Source organism: Bactrocera neohumeralis, chromosome 6 (assembly GCF_024586455.1).
Source record: "Bactrocera neohumeralis isolate Rockhampton chromosome 6, APGP_CSIRO_Bneo_wtdbg2-racon-allhic-juicebox.fasta_v2, whole genome shotgun sequence".
NCBI classification, from domain to species: Eukaryota; Metazoa; Arthropoda; class Insecta; order Diptera; family Tephritidae; genus Bactrocera; species Bactrocera neohumeralis.
In genome coordinates this window covers 16,553,247-16,574,591 of record NC_065923.1, presented here as the reverse complement: position 1 = coordinate 16,574,591, position 21,345 = coordinate 16,553,247, and the positions used below count along the sequence as shown (strand labels likewise).

The following is a 21,345-nucleotide window of genomic DNA, read 5'->3' as shown; positions in this document are numbered from 1 at the left end:
AACAAAACTGTTGCTGGAAGGCTTGCAAGTGCGTGCAACAACAATGCCGAACAAAATATACATACATGAATATCTAACGGAACGCAAAGAAAAACAAATATTTATAGCAAAATGCACAGTAAATCACACACAAAACAACACTTCGCATAAAATTCCACTTTCAACAACATGTGGCAACAATTTTTACATTTTACAAACATTTCGATATTTTTTTTTTTGTTTTCCATGTGTTGGCGCTAAAAAGTGCAACAACGACTTCTGCAGACTCCCAAGTCATAAACACACGCGCTTGCAAGCGCCTAGCAGCTGTGCGGGGAGAGGGGGAGGTTAATTTATTCAACAGCAGTGATGCATTCGGGCAACTAACGCGTCATTAAGAGCGCCAAAGCAATTGATGCAGTCAGCATGGGTTGCATCAGCGGCAGCAATGGGTTTGTGGAAACAGTGGCTGCAATTGAACTCAACAACACACATGTATATATATATGTATGTATGTATGTATATTTATAAAGTGTTTAGGTATGTGTGTTATGGCAATAGCAGAAGTGGGGCTGATGCATTTACGATAATATTGTGCGCAATCGGTGACCCACAACGGATGGGAGCAACAGCAACACACCGCATTTGATGGGGAAATGACGAAATTCGAATGCACACACACACCTTCAAGCTCAAGTGTTTGAATAATCATGCAGCTTCTACAGTTTAGGGTTTTCTATGTGTAGCTTGGTTGGTTGCCATGCTGACCGGCTCTCAACTCTGGGCGCTATTATCGCATATTTTCGCACTTCCCGTGGGACTTACTATAACACATATTGTTGGACTCAGTATTGTTTGAACATTTTTTTTTCGAAGAATGCGAAAACGCAAGTCATGTGCCTCAAAATCTGAATAGATTTTGTGTAGGGCGCTTTTAATAACATCCAGCCTGGGGCCAAACTAGGCGCGCTTAAAGACTCTTACATCTCTGAACTTCTCCGAAAAATAATTGAATAGATGCTTACGAGCAGGTTAACAATATCAACGCTGGGACCATCAATGATGTGAAGACCTGACGCTACCGTGGAAACCAAACTTAGGCGCTAGGGTGAAAAAAGCAACAAAACACTTGCAAAAAGATGGCGGGGTCCAAATGGGAATAGACGCCTCCGGTAGTTTATTGGCTCTACACAGCAGTTGACTTACCGTATATTGATATGGTGACCAATAATGGCAAAGAAATACGCGGCAGGACGTATGAAAAGCATACCTACATAGGGTATCTAGTATATGCAACAGTGGAACTCTTTGAACCATGCCAAGTCAGCCGTTAACCCTCATTTTACGTTTACTGTCAACAGACTTGTTCCGTAAACAACTGGCAGAGAAGTCAGCTCTTAGACTTAGGTAATCCTTTCCATTAGTTGCCAGTAATAAAAACATTCTGGAATACTTAGTGAGTTCCCGTTACACGGATTTTCGTAATTCCATATAGTTGAACTTAAATTGGAATCGCAATATTGCCTACCCTTCCAGAAAAGAGTAGGAAAGGGTCGATGTAGACAGAGACAGGTATGTGAATGTAAGGCTCTGTGCAGAAAAAAGAACCGCAACTATCGGTCGAGGTTTTCTGGATGACATAAGTGAGGTAATATTAGTCCCAGTGGCATCACAATGGGCCTCCTAAAGACCCAGGTGCGTCGTCAGACAGCCACTACCTAGTTACTTACATACGGTCTGTTACTCGTGACGAAAGATGGGTCACTTATGACAATGTCAAGCGAAAACGGTCGTTGTGGAATTGGGGTGAGCCCGCGCAAACGGTGGCGAAGCCAGGATGGACGGTCTTGAAAGTATATTTTTGGTGGAAGCATCTTGTATGAGCTACTTTCCAAGGTCAAACTTTTAATTCGGACCTGTATTGTCAACAAATGAACCGTTTGAAGGAGAAAATCGCTCAGTAAAGGCCAGCTATGGCCAACAGGAAACAAATTGTATGGCTCACAAAAAATCCGAGACCTTATTTGGGAAGTTTTTATAGAACAACCTTTTATTCAGAACCACAACCCCGTCATAGTCCGGACCTGGTACCATATGATTACCATCTGATCAAATTTGACCGAGATTGAAAAAAATTTAAATTATCGCCTTCATAATAGGGTCTCAACGTCATATTGTATATTATAAATGACAGCTTCGTTGTCAAGCATCTCTTTTGCGACTTCAACTCGACGTAGTTTCTGCAAAAGGTTCAGGACTTTTGGAACAAGTTTAACATTCACACACTTTCTACTCCAAACATTAATCAAAATCGATTAATCGATTTATAAGAGATCTTGAGATCCACTGCCACTATGTGATACCAACGCGACGACTTTCAAGCACTAATTCTTTAACTTTTTCGATGTTATCTTTATTAGCAGAGGTTGATGACCGACTCGCATTTGGCAAGTTTGTGGCAATGAAATACTCATGTTCGTGATAAAGTTAAGTCCCCAAACTATTCTGCAACATTTTCAACGATTTCGAAGAATACAATTTGAAGCAACATTTAACACTATGGAATAAGTTTAATTCATAATTTGATTTAATATATACATATGTATATGTACATATTGACTACATTCAATAAAAGTATGTACATTTTAGTTCGCTCCCTGTTGGTCTAATTTAGTCATTTATTAATCGACACATACATACATACATTCATACATACATAAAAATTACCACAACGCCATCTCCTTTGAATCCCACACAGCCTATTTATGTATTGTTTACAAACGAAAACAACAACATAATAAATTATTCATACGTAATGGAGGGGGACGTTAAGAGGGGTATGAGTTTTGAATTGTAAAAAAATTCACGCCACTTTTGAGAGCATAAATAATTCAAACGACTAAAAGAATATTTTTAATAGAGCTTTTAACGAAACTAACATACATAAGTCAAATATTATAAAGAATGAATTGAATAAAAAAAACTAGCAAAAATTTTCAGAAAAGTTGAAAAAAAAACACTTTCTAATAAATTAAAAAAAATAAATAAAATTAAAAATATAAATTTAAAAAGTTAAAAAAAACTAATTAAAACTAATTTTTTGTTTTAAAATTAATTATATTTTTAATTAATTAAATTAATTAATATTTTTTTAATTTTAAAATAAAAAATATTTAAAAAATCTAAAATACATACATATAAAAAAAATATTTATATATTTTAGATTTAGATTTAGATTTTTTAATATATACATACATACATATAAAGAGATTGAAAGAATATAAAAAAAAATAAGAACACATATTAAATTAAAAATCAATTTGGTTATAAATTTCGTATTTAAATAAAAAAAATGATAATTAAAAATATTAAAAATAATTTCAAAATTAAGAAAATATTAAAAATAAATTTAAAAAATTGATTTTCAAATAATTGAAAAAGAGTATAAATAATTTGTATTATTTTTTATTGATTCTTTTTTTAACAATAATTATTTTTAATTTTTTTAAAATTTGAATGTATATATTTTTGTAAATTTTTTTATTACTTTTTATTTTTTTTTAACTATTTTGTAATTATTAATTTTAAAAATAATTACAAAATTAAGAAAATGTTAAAAAAATTATAAAATATAAAAAAAAATATTTAAGAAATTAAAAAAATATATGTATATATGTATATGTACATATAAAGAAATTGAAAAAATATACAAAAGAAAAATAAAAGCACATTTTATATTAAAAATCAACTTGGTTATAAATTTGGTATTTAAATAAAAAAATTATAATTAAAAAAATTAAAAATAATTTTTAAATAAAAAAAATGATAATTAAAAATATTAAAAATAATTTCAAAATTAAGAAAATATTAAAAATAAATTTAAAAAATTGATTTTCAAATAATTGAAAAAAGTATAAATAATTTGTATTATTTTTTATTGATTCTTTTTTTTAACAATAATTATTTTTTAAAAATTTAAATGTATATATTTTTGTTAATTTTTTTATTACTTTTTAATTTTTTTGAATTATTAATTTTAAACATATTTTATAATTATTTCGATTTGATTTGATAATATAACAAATAATAATAGTAAAAAAATTTAAGAAAATAAAAAATTAAGTAAATAAAACAAATTCATAAAAGAAGTAATATCTGTAAAAACATTAAAAATAATAATTGTAACAACAAAAATAATAATAATTAAAAAATAGTAAAAAAAAATAATTTTAAAAATAATAATTAGAAAAAAATAAACAATTTTATTAAAAAATAGAGTAAAAAGTAGCCTGTGCAAAAAAATTAAAAATTATAATTGTAAAAAAACAAATAATTAAAAAATAATGAAATATTTAATTTGTTATTTTGTGTTAAATATTGCCTTTTAATATAATTTGAACTAAAAATGTATTATATTTTATACAAATAAATTTGTTGAACATTGCTTCTGACAAAAAGTACTGAGTTCTTAATATCATGAAGAAACCGAGTCGATAAAAAAACAGCCAAGGATTTGCTTGTAAAAATATATCTAGTGGGTTAACAAGCACACATACATAAATTATAAAAATATATACGAGCTATAGAAGAATACTGCTCCAGCGCATAGACATAATTACTATTGCTAAAAAACAAAAAGAAAACACAAAAAATATTTAGGTATTATAAGAAATATGTTTATTTTTCTAAATAAATGTAAATGTTATGCTATATAACATATGTATACACATCTCTGGTATCTACTTATTTACTGCTGTACTCACACAATATTAGCGTACTGATGTGCCAACGAAACTCATCTAAAATAGGCGCCACACAGCTGACGTAAATTCAACCCAAAGTCGTTTGAAAAAAAGAAACGCAAATTCTTAAGCTTCGCGACAAGGACAAAAGATTTGCAAAGAAAAACACGTTTCGTTTTCGAATTACTGTAGAAAACTTTGTATGAAATTTGTTGCACTTCACTCTTTTTTTTAATTGCTTTTAATGCGGTTTTCGCTTAGCACACTTCACGTTATTTCCGGTGTCTGACAACTGGCTGCCAAGCACTTTTAATTTTCACTGTGGCATTTCTACACAATTTTCCGATTTTTTTTTTGTGGGCAACACGCGACGACAGTAATAGTGACTTGGCGGCGCTTTGTGGCTTGTTGTCACAGTAACCGAAACGACCGAATGGATCAACAAAAACGTTCGCGTTTATATTGTATTTATTTTGTTGGACTTTTTTCTAGCGAAGCTAGTAAGGAGTTGTTGAATTGTGTGTTGCGGCTTTGCAGTTGCAGCAATGGCTTATTGATTGATTTTTACGACCGTTACAAGTAAACGTACCGAGCGTAAGGCTAGACTCGTGGCACACACGGCATAAGTCAATGCTTTCCACGCAGTTGCGGCTGCATGCCAATGCAAAGTGTGTGCTGAGTAAATATTGCTAGTAATACAATGATTGTTGTTGTTGTTATTTTGGCTTTGGCTTGTCAACAATCCAATTAGTGGGCTGAAAAGATACCAACAAGCAGCGCTGCAAATCAGCGTGGTTTTGTGTTACCCGCACACGAGCCTTTGTCACACTTGCTGCATACACAGAAACATACATACATATATGCGGAAAATAAAGCACAAGGAAATTCACGATATATTTTTAGTAATTTTCATTGAATGCCATATAATTGCAATAATTTATTTGCGTAATGTTTGCCAAAAATCGCACTTAAACTGCATTAAACGGAAAGGTGACGCACAGCGGCCCCCGCATTACTCATACGCCGGGTGGGCCAAGGCGATTTTCTTTGCTTTTCGTAAATACACTTTCACATTCAAATGCGCACAGGTGTTTCATATGATTTTTTCACTATTTTTCGGCAACTAAAGATTAGTTAGAAGAATTTTCTTTCACAAAAATAAACCGTTATTTTTGAGTAACGTAGCACACGACGGCAAAGGTTACTCATACGCAAACGCGCGTAAGAATTAGATGCGTCAACAGTAAATATTAGCCGGTTAACTGTAAATATTATTCACTTTAACAGTAATTATTAATCACAGTAAATATATGTATGTATTTATTTATTTATGTATATTGAATAACGAAAACCGCACGAGAAAATTTTTCATGATTTCAATAAAGAAGTAGCAACGGAAAAAATTCTTTAGAACGAACGTTTCAAAAATTGTACACCTTCGGAACACGCACAACGCCAAACTGATTTGAGAAATGCATAAGAAATGTGAAGCAACCAACCACCGCAGCGTCTGGCGATTGCGGCACTGTTAAATTTTATTTTGCTGTATTTTTATTCTTATTTGAGTACATGAATGTGTGTGTGTCTGCCATGAAATTTGTCCGTTCGCGCATCGCCCGGCGTTCAAAACAAAATAAGCCGCCATTGGAAAGGCTTTGCGGGGGCAGACAGACAAACTGTGTATATTTTACAGCCAAATAACTAAATAAGTATATAAATATATTATATACATATATTTTCTTATATACTTAGCGTTGTAAATAAATACCTATTTATATGTAAAACGTACATTCTGCTAGTTTTTTCTTCTCTTTTTCTAAGATTTGTCGTTCACATATATGTATGTATGTACCTACTTAGGAGTATGTAATTTATTGACGCTGGCCGTTGCCGGCAAAAATAGAAATCGTGAAATTTTTAAATTCAAAGTGGCAGCACCTCACCCAACGCGCTCATCATTCCAAATCAATTTGCTATAGAACAGCAGCGCGATTTTATGTTCTTAATTACTTCTAGTATACAAAAACGTGAGTATTAATATAGATACATATGTATGTACATACATACATATATACACATCCATTGTGCAGCTTTTATTATTTTAGTTTCGTGAAGTAAAAAATTTCATGAATAAAGGTATTAATAGCACGCACATACATAGCTACATGATAAATTATTATAGCTAAGCAATAGTACTAGATATATTTTAATTATTTTTGAAGAAAATATACAGTGTTGTTCAGAAAATTAGCAGCTTTCTCTGTTTAAAAATAGAATGGCACACATAATAACAACAAAATAGTTGAATTTACTAAATATTTCAGGTGGGAAGGTTGAAATTAGTTTCAATTAGTACGTTGTTGTTTTTAGTTAATTTTCTTTTCATAATAATATACCACTCAGCATTCACTAATCCAAAGTGGCATTGGTTCGACATAAAATTTCGGCACACCTTTTGTAAAAATTAAACAAAAAAAAATCGTCTGTTTTATATTTCGATAGATTACACTTTTAAAAATATCATTTTACAGCCTTCTAAAGTGTAGCCGCTCAATGCTATCAGCTATCGGGTGATTTTTTAAGAGCTTGATAACTTTTTTAAAAAAAAAAACGCATAAAATTTGCAAAATCTCATCGGTTCTTTATTTGAAACGTTAGATTGGTTCATGACATTTACTTTTTGAAGATAATTTCATTTAAATGTTGACCGCGGCTGCGTCTTAGGTGGTCCATTCGGAAAGTCCAATTTTGGGCAACTTTTTCGAGCATTTCGGCCGGAATAGCCCGAATTTCTTCGGAAATGTTGTCTTCCAAAGCTGGAATAGTTGCTGGCTTATTTCTGTAGACTTTAGACTTGACGTAGCCCCACAAAAAATAGTCTAAAGGCGTTAAATTGCATGATCTTGGTGGCCAACTTACGGGTCCATTTCTTGAGATGAATTGTTCTCCGAAGTTTTCCCTCAAAATGGCCATAGAATCGCGAGCTGTGTGGCATGTAGCGCCATCTTGTTGAAACCACATGTCTACCAAGTTCAGTTCTTCCATTTTTGGCAACAAAAAGTTTGTTAGCATCGAACGATAGCGATCGCCATTCACCGTAACGTTGCGTCCAACAGCATCTTTGAAAAAATACGGTCCAATGATTCCACCAGCGTACAAACCACACCAAACAGTGCATTTTTCGGGATGCATGGGCAGTTGGCCACCAAGATCATGCGATTTAACGCCATTAGACTATTTTTTGTGGGGCTACGTCAAGTCTAAAGTCTACAGAAATAAGCCAGCAACTATTCCAGCTTTGGAAGACAACATTTCCGAAGAAATTCGGGCTATTCCGGCCGAAATGCTCGAAAAAGTTGCCCAAAATTGGACTTTCCGAATGGACCAAAGACGCAGCCGCGGTCAACATTTAAATGAAATTATCTACAAAAAGTAAATGTCATGAACCAATCTATCGTTTCAAATAAAGAACCGATGAGATTTTGCAACTTTTATGCGTTTTTTTTTTTAAAAAAGTTATCAAGCTCTTAAAAAATCACCCGATATAAACGCTTCTTTCTCAATATACATATGTATATACATATATTTTTTTTTTTCAAAATGTTTAATGTACATACATATATTCTTAAAAAATATATAAATGTACTTTAAAATTTAAAACAATTGAAGAGCGAGCTTTTTTAAATTCCCAAAAATAGCCTTTCCAATACTAGGTGTGCCCGTGAATCGTGAATTTCGGTACCCGATGACTAAAAGACGAAATGCAATGTATGTACATTTTAAAAATTTAAATGTGAAATTCGTAATCAGGACACCTTAAACATCCCACAGACATCATAGCACATCAATATCAAACTTTTCCTTCAGATTTGGTGAGTAATGTAATTATAAATCATAAAAAAGGTAAATGGAAACTACAGAGATTATGTTCCTACCCAAAAGATAAAAGAGCCGCATAACCAAAAATGGACATTGATTTAATGTGATTTGGGTCTGACAGCACATCAGCATTTTTCGGTACTGTTTCACACTAATAAAATTACATGTATTAATAGTTCTCGCCTCATACTACTCTGCGGAGAGTTTCAATACAATAATAAAATTTAACATTAAATATGTTTTAAATATAATTAAAAAATGCTCACCTTATATTTGTTATCGCTGAAGCTGCACTGCAAAGGGCGTATGATGTCCTTGAACTTCACTCCTTCAATAACCGCAACCAATTGTTAATACGCGCACCATTTTTTAAAACATACCACAACACAATTTACACAAATAAAACCAAATCTAGTTAACCGCGAATTATTAATTTCACGTAAAACAAAAAGAAAACGCTGCTGGTACCGCCTCCAAATGCAGGCACCTGTACCCTTGCACATACATACACACAGCTTTTCATTTGGACTACTGCTTTCAAAACATATCCATATGTATGTACATATGTATATTTACAAATTTCGGTGGTTATTAAAAATTCAACATCACTTACCTTTCATTAAAATTTAATTATTTGCTTATATTGAATGTGGACTAACTAATTGCGATTAGGAGCTACAATTTAATAGGAGATCTCAAGCTTTCGTAGAATTAGAATATTTGATTTAATTGATAATTGCTAGCGACACACTTACTATTTATAATATACACATACATTAACTAACTACACTTTGATACGAAAAACACTTAATTTATTGCTCTTTTCACATTTTAGTAATACCAAACAACACTTTGCATTAAAGGCTTGCGGCAATTTTCCAATAAACAAAAAGACGCGCACGAATTGCAATTTTTCGCGGAAACCAACAACAGTTGACAGTAAGTTTTCCAGCTCTCTTTTAGATTGGCATTCGTAACTTTTGCATGCGCATTGTTATTGTTTTGTTTATAAAAATTGCTTTGGGCTGCAAGGCGAAAACCAACAAGGCGTTAAGGGAAACTTTTGTGAACGCCTACCTTTTGACAATGGCATTGTGAATTAATAATTATGTGCAAGAAGAAGAATCACGTGTCAAAGCCTTGAAATTTGATTTGTGCAATGTTTTTAAAAAGAACTTTATAAAATTGTATAAAAATGGCAAAAAAAGAAAGTAAAGTAGACAAAAATTTGTCAGTAACACAAAATAAAGTGAAAGCTAAAAAACGAAAGCATGTTTCAAAAGATAATGACGAAGAAGTGGCCAGCAAAAGCTTAATTGTTGAAGCCATTGAAGAGTCTGCGGGGGATAGTAAGTGTTCCTGAGATATTGAAAATAATTTTTATATAAATGGTTACCCAATTTATAGAAAAAGCATTAAAACGTAAACACAAAGAGAAGGGTAGCATTAAGGAAAAACGCAGCAAAACTGCAAACGGGCAGGATAGTGGTGATGACGCAGGCGACCACGATGCAGAAGAAGCACAGGAGCCCACCTTGGAGGAGTTGCACGAGAGTGAAAAACCAGAAAATGTGAATGCTATAGTAACTGTGCGTCAAAAGAAGAAACAAAAGCACAAACAACGGCTCGAATTGCAGAAAGATCAAACAGAAAGCAAGGAACGTTACCGTAACGAAGAGTACCTACGTAAGTGGAAGAACTCGCGCGCAGAATGGAAATTTGAAAAACTACGACAGATTTCAATACAGCAAACCGTATTTGATGAAGATAAAATTGGTGCAGAGATGTGGCCTATCGCTCTCGAATACTTGTCAGGCTCGAAGGGTGCAGCTAAGGCGCAAATTATTAAATTGGCTGAACAGTGCATTGAGGCGCTTGATAAACAATGCGGTGAGGAAATTAGTGAAGAAGAGCAAAAAGCTATTTACGATTCGTCAAAATATCAGCGGGCACGTGATTTGCTGCAAAGTTTCGATTAACAGTTCGGGCAGGCGAAATAACTTTCAAAAAAATTAACATATGTTTTGTAGTATGTAAATTTTAGAGGACTTAAGTATATAAAAATTTATTTTATTACAAAATGTTTATTTTGCTTTAGAGTTTATTTTATTTATCTTTTTTTTAACTTTATTTTTAACGTACAAATCTTAAATATAAATTTGTTAAAATTAACTATACAAAATTACAAGTCCACATATGCCAGTATGTTATCAACATAGTCTGCACGCTTCTTTAAATTACTCAATTGTTCCTCACTCAGCTTTAGTTTGCTCTCCTCTTGCAGCAGGAAATGTTGTATGAACAGGCGTATGCTGTTCTTGAATTGTGCGAGTTTTGTGTTTTTGGCCACACGTTCGAATGCTTGATAGATTTCATTGTCGTGCTCGCTCAACAACAAACCGACCATTATTTCCTTCATGAAAACAAAGCTTGTCTTGTCCAGCTGCAAAAAGTTTACAACCTTCAGCACCGACAACTGTAAACCGCCATTTAATATTAAATGTTGTAGGAATTTAGCTAAATTTTTCACTTGTAACTTATTTAGGGATTCCATGTCGTTGATGCGATCCCAAGTGGCAAACTGAAAAGCCAGTTGAAATTTGCGATTATAGTGACAGAATTTCAGCGCAAGGTGTGCGTAATAAGGATTAGCACGTTTCTCATTCAAACAGCAGTGAATTATCACATACGCAATACTACGTTGATCTTTCAATGCCAAATGCAATATTTTCTCGAAAGCATCAACATAGTCCTCTGCACCCATTATAATGCAGAATATGTTTCGGCGCTCCTCTGTATTCATTTTCTGCTGTTTTGCCAACTTGAGTAGTTTTTCTGAGAAGCGTTGACCAGCAACAATACCCTCATCTTTCTTTTGCTTCGTCGCCGAGTTGATATCATCGATGTTGCCACTCCACGCCGAACCTACCACCCACCATTTGCCCACTTGATCGGCGCGCAGCAAATCATCCATCGTTATATTGAGTGTCGTCACATATTTGTCATTGCGCAACATAGCTTTTAGACGTTTGCGCAGATTCTCCGCCAGCTCCGGATCGAATTGTGGTATTTTATTGATATTATTATTTTTAACGGCATTTAAAATATCAACCATGAATTTGAGACGCAAATTCTCTTTCAGTTCCAATGGTGCTTCTGCTATTTTACGCTGCACACTTAACATCATTTCCTTAAAGGCCAGCGGATCGTCTTTGCGCAATTTGAAGCCCACGGATTGGAAGATAAGTAGCAGACATTCAATTGATTTTTCACACAAGTTATCGGACAGCCGGCCGATTATTTCCAGTAGCAAGCGATGTTCATATATTTTGAAAATATATATGTAAGCGAGTACTAAAATTAAATTATTCAGTTTCTTATCTTCCACGGGTAGTGTGAGAATCTCCTTTAAAAGCGCGTCGAATTGCTCTATGAACATTTGCAGAAAATGTGCGCCAATTTCATTACCAACTTGCGCGTGTAGATAAGCCAAAAGCACCATATGCTCCTGCACCATACGTTCATTGGTCATAGTTCGACCAAGTAATGCCTCTCGTAAGAGAGCACCAAGCGTTTCATTCATGTTGTAGCGCGAATTTTTCATGTACAATTCCTCAATGCCGTTGGCGATCTTGTGCAGATTAGCCTCAGAGAGACGATTTAACAAACCCTTACAATTTTTACGCAAACGTTCTAGGAGCTGTGACTGTTTGCTGTCATTCTGTGTGGCAGCTAGCAAAGCGCGTTGGTGTGGCGGTACATATTTTTGTGGCTGTTGCGCATCAGGTTTTGGCTCAGCAACCGTTTTTATAATGTTGCCATCTTTATCACGTTTTCTACCGTAAATATCTTCCTTCACTGAAATCAATATAAAAAAAATATTTATAAAAAATTGTTTTTAGAAATAAAATGCAATTTCTTACTTTGCTCTTCTGTATTTTCTTCGTCATCATCATTATCTTCAACATTACTGTCCGCTTCGTTGTCGTCGTCATCATTGTAAGTATCTTCACCACTTTCACTATTGTCATCACTTAAAGCGCCGCCCAATAACTCCGTATCACCTTCATCATCAAATTCCTCCTCATCACTCCAGCCACTGGCATTCTGCCTGTGTAGTTCTTCCTTTCGTTTTTCTTTCAGCTCACGTTTACGCTTTTCCTCTTCATCATCCAAACAGAACTCCAAGGCATAATCTAAACCATCGCTAAACATTTTGCGCACCAAGCGATTTTTGTCTTTAGTCTTGTTGAGTTTCAACTTCTTTTCTAATTTAGATATTAAACGGTCTTCTTCTTCGTTCTCTACTTTCAGTTGTTTCAGTCGTTGTTTTCGCGCCACATTCTCCAAATCCTTTTGTTGCTTCAACACGCGTCGTCGTTGCTCCTCGGCGTCGGGACGTGTAGGTTGCTGTTTTTTCTTCTTCTGATTTTGTATTGGCTTCTCTTGTTTTGCCATGTTCGCTGGAATTCGGGCACTGACTTCTTCATCCGAGAAGTCTGAAGCGATGGATTCATCATTATCGGAATCTACTTTTCCAGAAAGCAATTCCTCGATGGGTATATCTTCGGGTGCTACAACTTTGGATGGCTTTTTGGTTTTCTTCTTCTTCTTTCCTTTCTTTGACTTTTGTGCATTTGCTGCTGCTGCCTTAGCATCGGCCACTAATGCAGCACCATTCGTTTTATTTGAGAAGAATATGCGCTTATTTTCTTTCTTACTCTGCAGCTTCTGCTTCCGCAGATCTTTACGGGATAGCTTTTTAGTGGATGCGGATTTTCCTTTATCTTTTTTCTTTGCAACTTTTGTCATTTTTAATTATCCTTTGATTTCCATAATTGTAAATTTTGACGAACAGCTGATAAAGGCTAGCACGTGCGCGACGATAACAAATACAACGCAAACAAGTGCTGTGTAATACAGAATGCTAAATGCTAATGTTAACGCAATGTCAATAAATGTTTTATAACGCAGTAACAAACAAATTCATATAATTTAACTTTTTCAACACATTCAGCAAATATAAGCGCTCTAAAATATGTAATTTTAAAACTACAGCTTAATTTAGGAGTTCTTTGCGGTGTTTTCTCACATTCTTTTCTCCAACTAAACGTAAACAAAACAATGCAACAAAAACCACACAGAGCTTTGTTCGTTTTATATTTTCACATGCCTTTTATTTTGACAACCGCACAGCTGTTCATGTTGCTAAATAGCACCGCGTTGAAAAAGGAGTTGATTTTTTTTAGTTGTAAAACCGTGAAGTAAATTTCTGCGATGTCGACACGCTGGTATCCAGTTTATCAACGGGGCAATCCCCAGTTGCGTATATTTCTGCCGAATTTCTGGATGAAGCTGATTCGGCCGGCGGAAGAGCAACCAAAGAATGTTGCGACATTCTCCGTTTCGATGCAGATGTCCAAATATGACGTAAAGAATTACTTGGAAAAGATTTACAAACTGCCAGTGGTGGATGTGCGTACGCGCATTGAAATGGGTAGAACCAAACGAGATCAAACTCATGGCTATGTGACCAAAGAAGATGATGTTAAGATTGCTTATGTAACATTGGTGAGCATGATATTTATATGATGCAGCTTAAGATATGTGTATGTAATAAATAATTCTTCTTTGTAGCCACGTACTGAAGAATTCACTTTTCCCGATTTATTTGAGAAGAAAGAAGAACAAAAGAAAGCGGAAGAAAAATCAATGGATGACTCAAAACAAGGCTTCAAACGTTTCCTTGATCGCAATAAGAAACGGCCAGGAACACCGGGCTGGTACTCCATTTAATTATATAAGTATCATATATCAATTATAGTCCAAATAAAACATTACCTTTCATCAAATATTAAGTAGTTTTTTTTATTCCATGAACAAATCTTAATTATATTTGTTGAACAAAGTTAAAGCATTAAATATTTTCAAAAATTTTGTTATTGTTAGATTATAATGCAAATCAAAGATCTCCTCTATAAACTTATTTGGCACCCTCAACAGCTTTATCAATCCATGCGCGAATCTTATCTGTATCCTGCAAACCGACCATACGATTCACCACTTTGCCTTCCTTCATTACTAGTAGAACTGGTACAGCACCAACGTCGTAATCGAGCGCCAATTCGCTGTGCTCATCAATGTCTACTTTGGCCAATTTTATGGCACCGGCTTTTTCACCGACCACAGTTTCAATGCGGGGTGTTAGCATTTTACATGGATTGCACCATCTGATTTAGAATATAAAGACACAAATAAATGAGCGAAAAAATTATATAACATTTAATATAACTTACGTTGCGAAAAAATCCACAATTACCGGCTTATCACTTTTTTTGACTTTTTCGTCGAAATCCTCGGCGCTCTGCACCTGGAAGATCTCTCGATTTGCTAATGTTGTGCATATAGAACGAGCCTGTGCACGGAGCGCTGGGTTGGCCAATTGGCGACCGACATTGTTCAATTTGTTAAGGAACATTTTTATAACGTTTACGTTTATATCACAATTAAAATTTTGAAACTAAATGCTTTAGCTAAATGTTGCCGGAAAAAATATTACGACGAATTTTCAACGAATGTCGAAATCACACGAAAAATTTTTATCAAGTGTTTTTTTTAACTCTAACAGAGTTGCCAATACTTAAATGTAATGTCAAAATAGAAGATACCGGTTACATTCGTGTCGAATTTAACTCGTTTTTTCATGAAAATAAAATAATTAATTATTAGATTCGAGTAAGCATCCTTCTGTTACCTCGACAAACGGTTTTATGTAAACGGAACCAACAGATTTTTATCACAAATTTTTTAGAGGAATATTTATTGTCGCAATAAAATTAAAAGTTTTCGATATTTGCCCGGCCCGATCGATTTACGTAGTCCTGGTCTCGAAGTTACATGTTTTAATAATTGTATATACTCGTTTAAAACTTTTTCTGGTTTTGTTTACAATCTTTATATTATTAGTTAATGTATAAAACTAATTCAATCTCAGTCATCGTGAGATTAATTCATGTAAAAATACTCGATATACGGTCTTTTATAAATAAAAGTGATTTTAGCTATCTGGCAATACTAAGCTGTCAGAAATTTGGATTTTCTCTTAGGTTGGTCATACTGAAAATTGCAGCTGCTGGATTATTTTCACACGCAAAAAAAGTTAAACTATTTAGTAATTGAAAAAATCCACGAAATAAAACATTTAGTTAGCAAAAAAGAGAGCATTAATATAACGAAAACTGGTTTAGTTCGCAACAGTTTATTAGTGGTATTAAATTTGGCGATTTTGTAAGCAGGAAAGGTCAAACGAAGTAGAATTGTCAAAGTAGCGCAAATACGAGCAAAACAAAGGGATTGACGTGTGCTGTAATGGAATAGACATCAACATTTTGATTCGATCGCAGAAGCGCAGTAGACATGGATGATAATTCGCAGGATATTTGCCGTGTGTGCCGTTGTGAGGCACAATCGGACCGTCCATTATTCTATCCATGTATTTGTACGGGCAGTATTAAGTACATACACCAGGACTGTTTAATGCAATGGATGCGTTATTCACATAAAGAGTATTGTGAATTATGTGGTCACCGCTTTAGCTTTCAGCCGATCTACTCGCCTGATATGCCGCGTGTGTTGCCCTTACGTGATGTGGCTGGTGGCTTATTAACAGCTGTTGCCAAGGCAGCCAAATCATGGTTCCATTATTCTTTAGTCGGTTTGGCTTGGTTCGGTATAGTGCCATTGTCTGCATACCGCACATACCGTTATTTGTTTCGTGCTTCATCATTTGACATGATACTATCGATGCCGTTCGACGTTTTCTCAACAAACAATTTGGCCTCTGATGCATTCCGCGGTTGTTTCGTTGTGACTTGTACGCTGCTGTCATTCATCGGTTTAGTTTGGTTGCGTGAGCAAATACTGCATGGTGGCGGCCCAGATTGGTTAGAACGCGACGATGCGCCTGCTGCGGTTAATGATGGTGAAGAACAAGCTCAGCCCGAAGTGCCAAGAGCTGCGGCTGCTGTTGAAGATGTTAGAGATGGCGCAGGTGTTGAAGCCGCAGCAGCACGTGTTGCTGACGAAGTCGCTGATATTGAGGAACCCGTCAACGCCGACGATGAAAGTGACAATGAGGAAGCACCGATTGACATGCCAATGAATAATGCCGCGCCAGCAGCTGTGAATCCCGCAGAAGAGGAAGGTGAAATACCGCTTGAATTTGGACCCAGGCAACAGCATATACCGGGTGCTGGCAACAACAACAATAATAATGTTAATGCCGCAGCTGACGATGCCGGTGTGGCGCAAGGTGGTGGTGCTGCTGCAGCTGGTGGTGCTGCCGCAGAAAATGATAACGACAACGATGAACCAAACTGGAATCCTATGGAATGGGATCGCGCCGCTGAAGAATTGACTTGGGAGCGTTTACTTGGTCTGGATGGTTCGCTAATCTTTCTTGAGCACGTTTTTTGGATAATCTCACTCAATACTTTATTCATCGTTACATTCGCTTTTTGCCCTTATTGTATTGGTAATTTCATACTAAGCTCTTTGGATCTGCTGCAACCGGATAAACCGCTGCTACATTTTCACGGCCTCATCACTACGCTATTCGGCTACTGCTTCATTGGTTTAACTTTGGTTGTGTTGCACTTCTTTGCGCGCGTCTTTCGTATGCGTCGCGTGCGCTGGCTGATCGGTTTGTGCTATATAGTTGTGAAAGTGTCGTTGTTAGCCGTTGTTGAAATCGGTGTACTGCCACTTGTTTGCGGCTGGTGGTTGGATATATGCTCATTACCGCTGTTTGATGCCAGCATTAAGGATCGCAAGGTGAGCTTTAAAGCTGCTCCGGGTACGTCACTTTTTGTGCATTGGATGTTTGGCATGGTGTATGTTTACTACTTCGCCGCTTTCATTTCGCTCTTGCGGGAAGTACTGCGCCCCGGTGTGCTCTGGTTTTTGCGTAACCTAAACGATCCGGATTTCAGTCCAATACAGGTAAGTTCGATCACTCATGCGGAGCAGGCAATATATTTAAAGTAATTATTTATTATAGGAAATGATCCATCTGCCAATTCTACGCCATGTACGCCGTCTTATTGCTTCCGCTATGATTTTTGGTTCTGCCGTTCTCTTGATGCTTTGGCTACCAATACGCATGCTCAAGACAATTTGGCCGTCATTTTTGCCCTACACCCTTTCCGGCGATTCGGAAGTTAATGAGCTCAGCTTGCAACTGCTGCTGCTACAGGTGGGTACCTATAATTATACTCTCTTTAGGGTTATGTTTAAATTAATTTCCTCCATATCTTCCAGATAATTCTGCCTGGCTTCTTCGAACAATCCCACACCCGCATCTGGCTAAAGGGTTTGCTGCGCATTTGGTGTGTTTGTGTATCCTGGGTGCTCGGCATACGCAGCTATTTGCTCGGCACTGAACAGCCCAACGGCGATGCCACCAATAATGCTGCAAATGGCGCCGCCGCTGCACCAGCCGCTGAAGCAGCGCCCGAAGCTGCTGCCAATAACGAAGCAGCACCACAGCCGAATGCCAACGCAGACCAAGCAGATGCTGCAGCCGCACGTCCACCACCCGCTGTACCGTTGCCACGCGAACGTAACCTCGGTGCAGTGCATCAGGCGATAATGCAACGCGATGTGCCGGTCGGTTTTCAACCATACGATCGTCCCTCACTATTTCCATTGCGCTTGTGCGGTTTGCTGTTTTTCATGTGCGTTTCTTTGGTAATCGCTTCGGTCATAACACTAACGGTACCGGTTTGGATTGGTCGCCAGGTGATGGCGCTATGGTCCGTTGGTGGCCATTTCACAAATCAAGTAGTAGCCCAAGCACCTGAGGTATCACCACGTCCACACGAACTGTACACTGCCGCTTTGGGCACCTATCTCTGTTGGATAATATCACGTGGTGTTGCCATTGCAGTGAACTTGCTGCCGCAAGGACGCGCCGCGGTTGTTGATAAAATCAAACATTGGCTACGTGTTGGCGCCTCGTACGCCCTGCCCGTACTCATATTCGTACTAATGCTAGGCGTAATACCACTGCTGTTTGGACTACTACTCGAGTTGGTGGTGGTGATACCGTTGCGTGTGCCCTTCTACCAAACACCCATACACTTTTTGTGGCAGGACTGGGCACTCGGTGTGCTCTATACCAAAATTGCGATTGCTTTGACACTCATGGGTCCCGACTGGCACTTGAAACGCGCACTCGAACGTGCGTACCGCGATGGCTTGCGTGACATTGATTTGAAGTTTTTGATACGCGAATTGGCCACACCCGTTATCACGTGTTTCGGTTTGGCCCTGGCCATACCCTATGTGATTGCGCACTCCATTTTGCCGTTATTCTTCAAAAATTCGGTGTCACGCTTGGAAATATCGCGCGTAGTCTATCCGGTATTCTTCATAATTGTCGTGGTGATTGCCTACATTTACTTCGAAATCAAACAATTCAAAAAGCTATATGTCGCCATTAAAGTGGACAAATATTTGGTGGGTCAACGGCTGGTCAACTATGAGCATCGCAAGCGCAAGCAAGAGGCCGAAGCGGCAGAGGCGGCTGCAGCAGCCTCCTCCTCAACGGATGGCGCGCAAGCGGCCAAGGATGAGCCCGAGGAGGCGGCCATCAATGCGGCGAGCATATTGGAGCGCGAGGAGTTGGAAATGCGGCGAAGAGAGGCCGCGCTGGTGGAGGATTTGGTGCGTGATGATTTATTATAATGCCAACACTAAATTGCAGCATATGAAATGAAGTTCTGAAAATAATACCTACCTACCGTTACTTATGCATTCGTGTATACCATTTCCGATATGAAATTAGAACGGCAGCAAAATTATGTAAGCACAGCAAACAAATTAACAATAAATCGCATTGTATTAAGAGACGGATGCAGTTATTCATTTGGGCGTCAAAAACAAGTGATTTGTGTGAGCAGTAAACATTGACGCTTAACCTCAATTTCTCTCGATTTGTTTTTTTAGTAAAGAAACAAAGCGAATCATATTTCTTTCGGCGGCACAATTTATAATTTTAAGCTGAAAATTTTCGAAATTAATCCGAACAAAGCAGTTGAATGCGTTTTCGTGTCTCAAATCGCAGTCTCTAATTTCTATTTGGAAATGGTTGCCATGAGAGTTTGTAAATTAATTTGCGTACGAAGCAAGAAAACGTTGTGATTAGTAGGTGTATATGCGAGTATTTCGTGCGCTCAACGATTTGGTCTGCGTTAAGCGCGATTTTGGGTGTCTTAGATTTAATGGGGTCAACAGATTAGCATACGAGTCATTATAAAATAAATGAAGCAGAAAAAAAAAAAATATTAAAAAATACAAAAAAAATACATACATGTTCATACATATGTATGTATGTATGTATGTATGTATATGAAATATTGCCTTTATGAATTCCAAATTTTTGATTTGAATATTCTCAAAATATTTTTCAAATTATTGCAATTTTTTATTAATATTTTAAAAATTTCTTGTTAATTAAATTTTTTTTAGTTTTTTTTAATTATTTTAATTCCTTTTAATTTTTTTAAAAATTAAATTTTTGTTAATAAAATTTTTTAAATTTAAATTTTTTAATGTTTTCTACTTAAATTCTTTTTTATAAAATTTTATATTTTCAATGTTTTCTAAAAAATTTTTTTTATTTAGTTTTTTTAACTTCTAACATTTTTTTTAATTAAAATTATTTAAAAGCTATTTAATTTTTCCACATTTTGTTTTAGAATTTTAACAACTTTTGAATTTTTTCTGACTTTCAAATTTTAAATTTCTATTTAATTTTTATATTTTTCATATAATTTTTTAAATGTTTTTTAAATTTTATTTTTTAATTTGCAGATATTTTTTAGTTGAATCAAATTTTAAAATCTTTTTGTAATTAAAATTTTTTAATATTCTTTTAAATCCAAATTTTTTTTCTAATTTTTTCAATCTGCTTAATTTTTTTTCAATTTTGTATAATTACATTTAATTTTTAAAAAATTAATTTTTTTAAATAATTAATTTTTTTAAATAATTAATTTTTTTATTATTACTTTTTTATTAATATTTTTTTATTAATATTTTTGATATTTTTTTTATAATTTTTTTTATTAACTATTTTTTCATTAATTTTTTTATTGCTCTTTTTAGTTTTTTTTTAATTTTTTTATTAATTTTTTTCAATATTTTTCTTAATTTTTCAATCTTTTAACATTCTTTCAATGTTTTTCGAGAAAAAAATTGTTTGAAGAATTATATTTAATTTTTCTTAATTATTTAATTGTTTGTATTAAATTCTTTTATCGAATTTTTTTATTATTACTTTTTTATTAATTTTTTTTTATTAAATTAAATATTTTATTATTTTTTTATTATTATTTTTTATTTATTTATTATTTTTTTTTTAAATAATTTTTTTTATTATTATGATTATTATTTTTTTTATTACATTTTTCATTAATTTTTATAAATTTTTGTTATTATTATTTTTTTTTTAATTTTCCTTTTAACTTTTTTCAATTTTTTAAATTCTTTCAATGTTTTTCGATAAATAAAAAATTTTTTGAATAATTATTTAGTATGTAAATTATTTTGTATAGCATATTTGAAGCTGGTTTTCTGCATAAGCTTGCTTAAAAAATCTATTAAATAATCTCATAAGTAAAAATTAAAGAAAATTCAATTATTTTCATGAATTTGTTTCTGTTATATCATTCATTTTGAAAAA

The 21,345-nt window shown here is 34.9% G+C and overlaps 6 protein-coding genes across 7 annotated transcripts in view; 3 read left to right on the top strand and 3 right to left on the bottom strand.

The window, feature by feature from the left end:
* The window catches only part of LOC126763630 (supervillin), a 473,985-nt gene extending 464,498 nt beyond the window's left edge, over positions 1-9,487 (bottom strand). Inside the window, exon 1 of one of the 2 annotated variants that reach the window (XM_050481333.1) lies at positions 9,214-9,487. In XM_050481333.1, coding sequence (XP_050337290.1) covers positions 9,214-9,220 — 7 coding nt within the window. In that variant the 5' untranslated portion in view covers positions 9,221-9,487. Of the gene's footprint in view, positions 1-4,742; positions 6,177-9,213 lie in introns of those variants that run through there. The other variant, XM_050481322.1, reaches the window with a different exon arrangement.
* A 204-nt stretch (positions 9,488-9,691) lies between these two features.
* On the top strand, positions 9,692-10,687 carry LOC126763655 (uncharacterized protein C7orf50 homolog). The gene is made up of 2 exons (XM_050481368.1): positions 9,692-9,949; positions 10,008-10,687. The coding sequence occupies exons 1-2, from the start codon at positions 9,796-9,798 to the stop codon at positions 10,577-10,579; spliced, it is 726 nt and encodes a 241-aa protein (XP_050337325.1). The 5' UTR covers positions 9,692-9,795; the 3' UTR covers positions 10,580-10,687.
* On the bottom strand, positions 10,684-13,692 carry LOC126763634 (nucleolar MIF4G domain-containing protein 1 homolog). The gene is made up of 2 exons (XM_050481340.1): positions 12,524-13,692; positions 10,684-12,458 (listed from the first exon to the last, which is right to left on the bottom strand). Exons 1-2 carry the CDS (start codon positions 13,410-13,412, stop codon positions 10,783-10,785), a joined length of 2,565 nt encoding a protein of 854 aa, XP_050337297.1. The 5' UTR covers positions 13,413-13,692; the 3' UTR covers positions 10,684-10,782.
* Positions 13,693-13,783: 91 nt separating this feature from the next.
* On the top strand, positions 13,784-14,452 carry LOC126763657 (39S ribosomal protein L23, mitochondrial). Its single transcript, XM_050481370.1, has 2 exons — positions 13,784-14,171; positions 14,238-14,452. Exons 1-2 carry the CDS (start codon positions 13,878-13,880, stop codon positions 14,394-14,396), a joined length of 453 nt encoding a protein of 150 aa, XP_050337327.1. The 5' UTR covers positions 13,784-13,877; the 3' UTR covers positions 14,397-14,452.
* Positions 14,443-15,210, bottom strand: LOC126763659 (thioredoxin, mitochondrial). The gene is made up of 2 exons (XM_050481373.1): positions 14,897-15,210; positions 14,443-14,830 (listed from the first exon to the last, which is right to left on the bottom strand). The coding sequence occupies exons 1-2, from the start codon at positions 15,076-15,078 to the stop codon at positions 14,584-14,586; spliced, it is 429 nt and encodes a 142-aa protein (XP_050337330.1). The 5' UTR covers positions 15,079-15,210; the 3' UTR covers positions 14,443-14,583.
* Positions 15,211-15,705: 495 nt separating this feature from the next.
* On the top strand, positions 15,706-19,510 carry LOC126763633 (E3 ubiquitin-protein ligase MARCHF6). Its single transcript, XM_050481339.1, has 3 exons — positions 15,706-17,600; positions 17,659-17,853; positions 17,919-19,510. The coding sequence occupies exons 1-3, from the start codon at positions 16,017-16,019 to the stop codon at positions 19,344-19,346; spliced, it is 3,207 nt and encodes a 1,068-aa protein (XP_050337296.1). The 5' UTR covers positions 15,706-16,016; the 3' UTR covers positions 19,347-19,510.
* Positions 19,511-21,345: the final 1,835 nt, after the last annotated feature.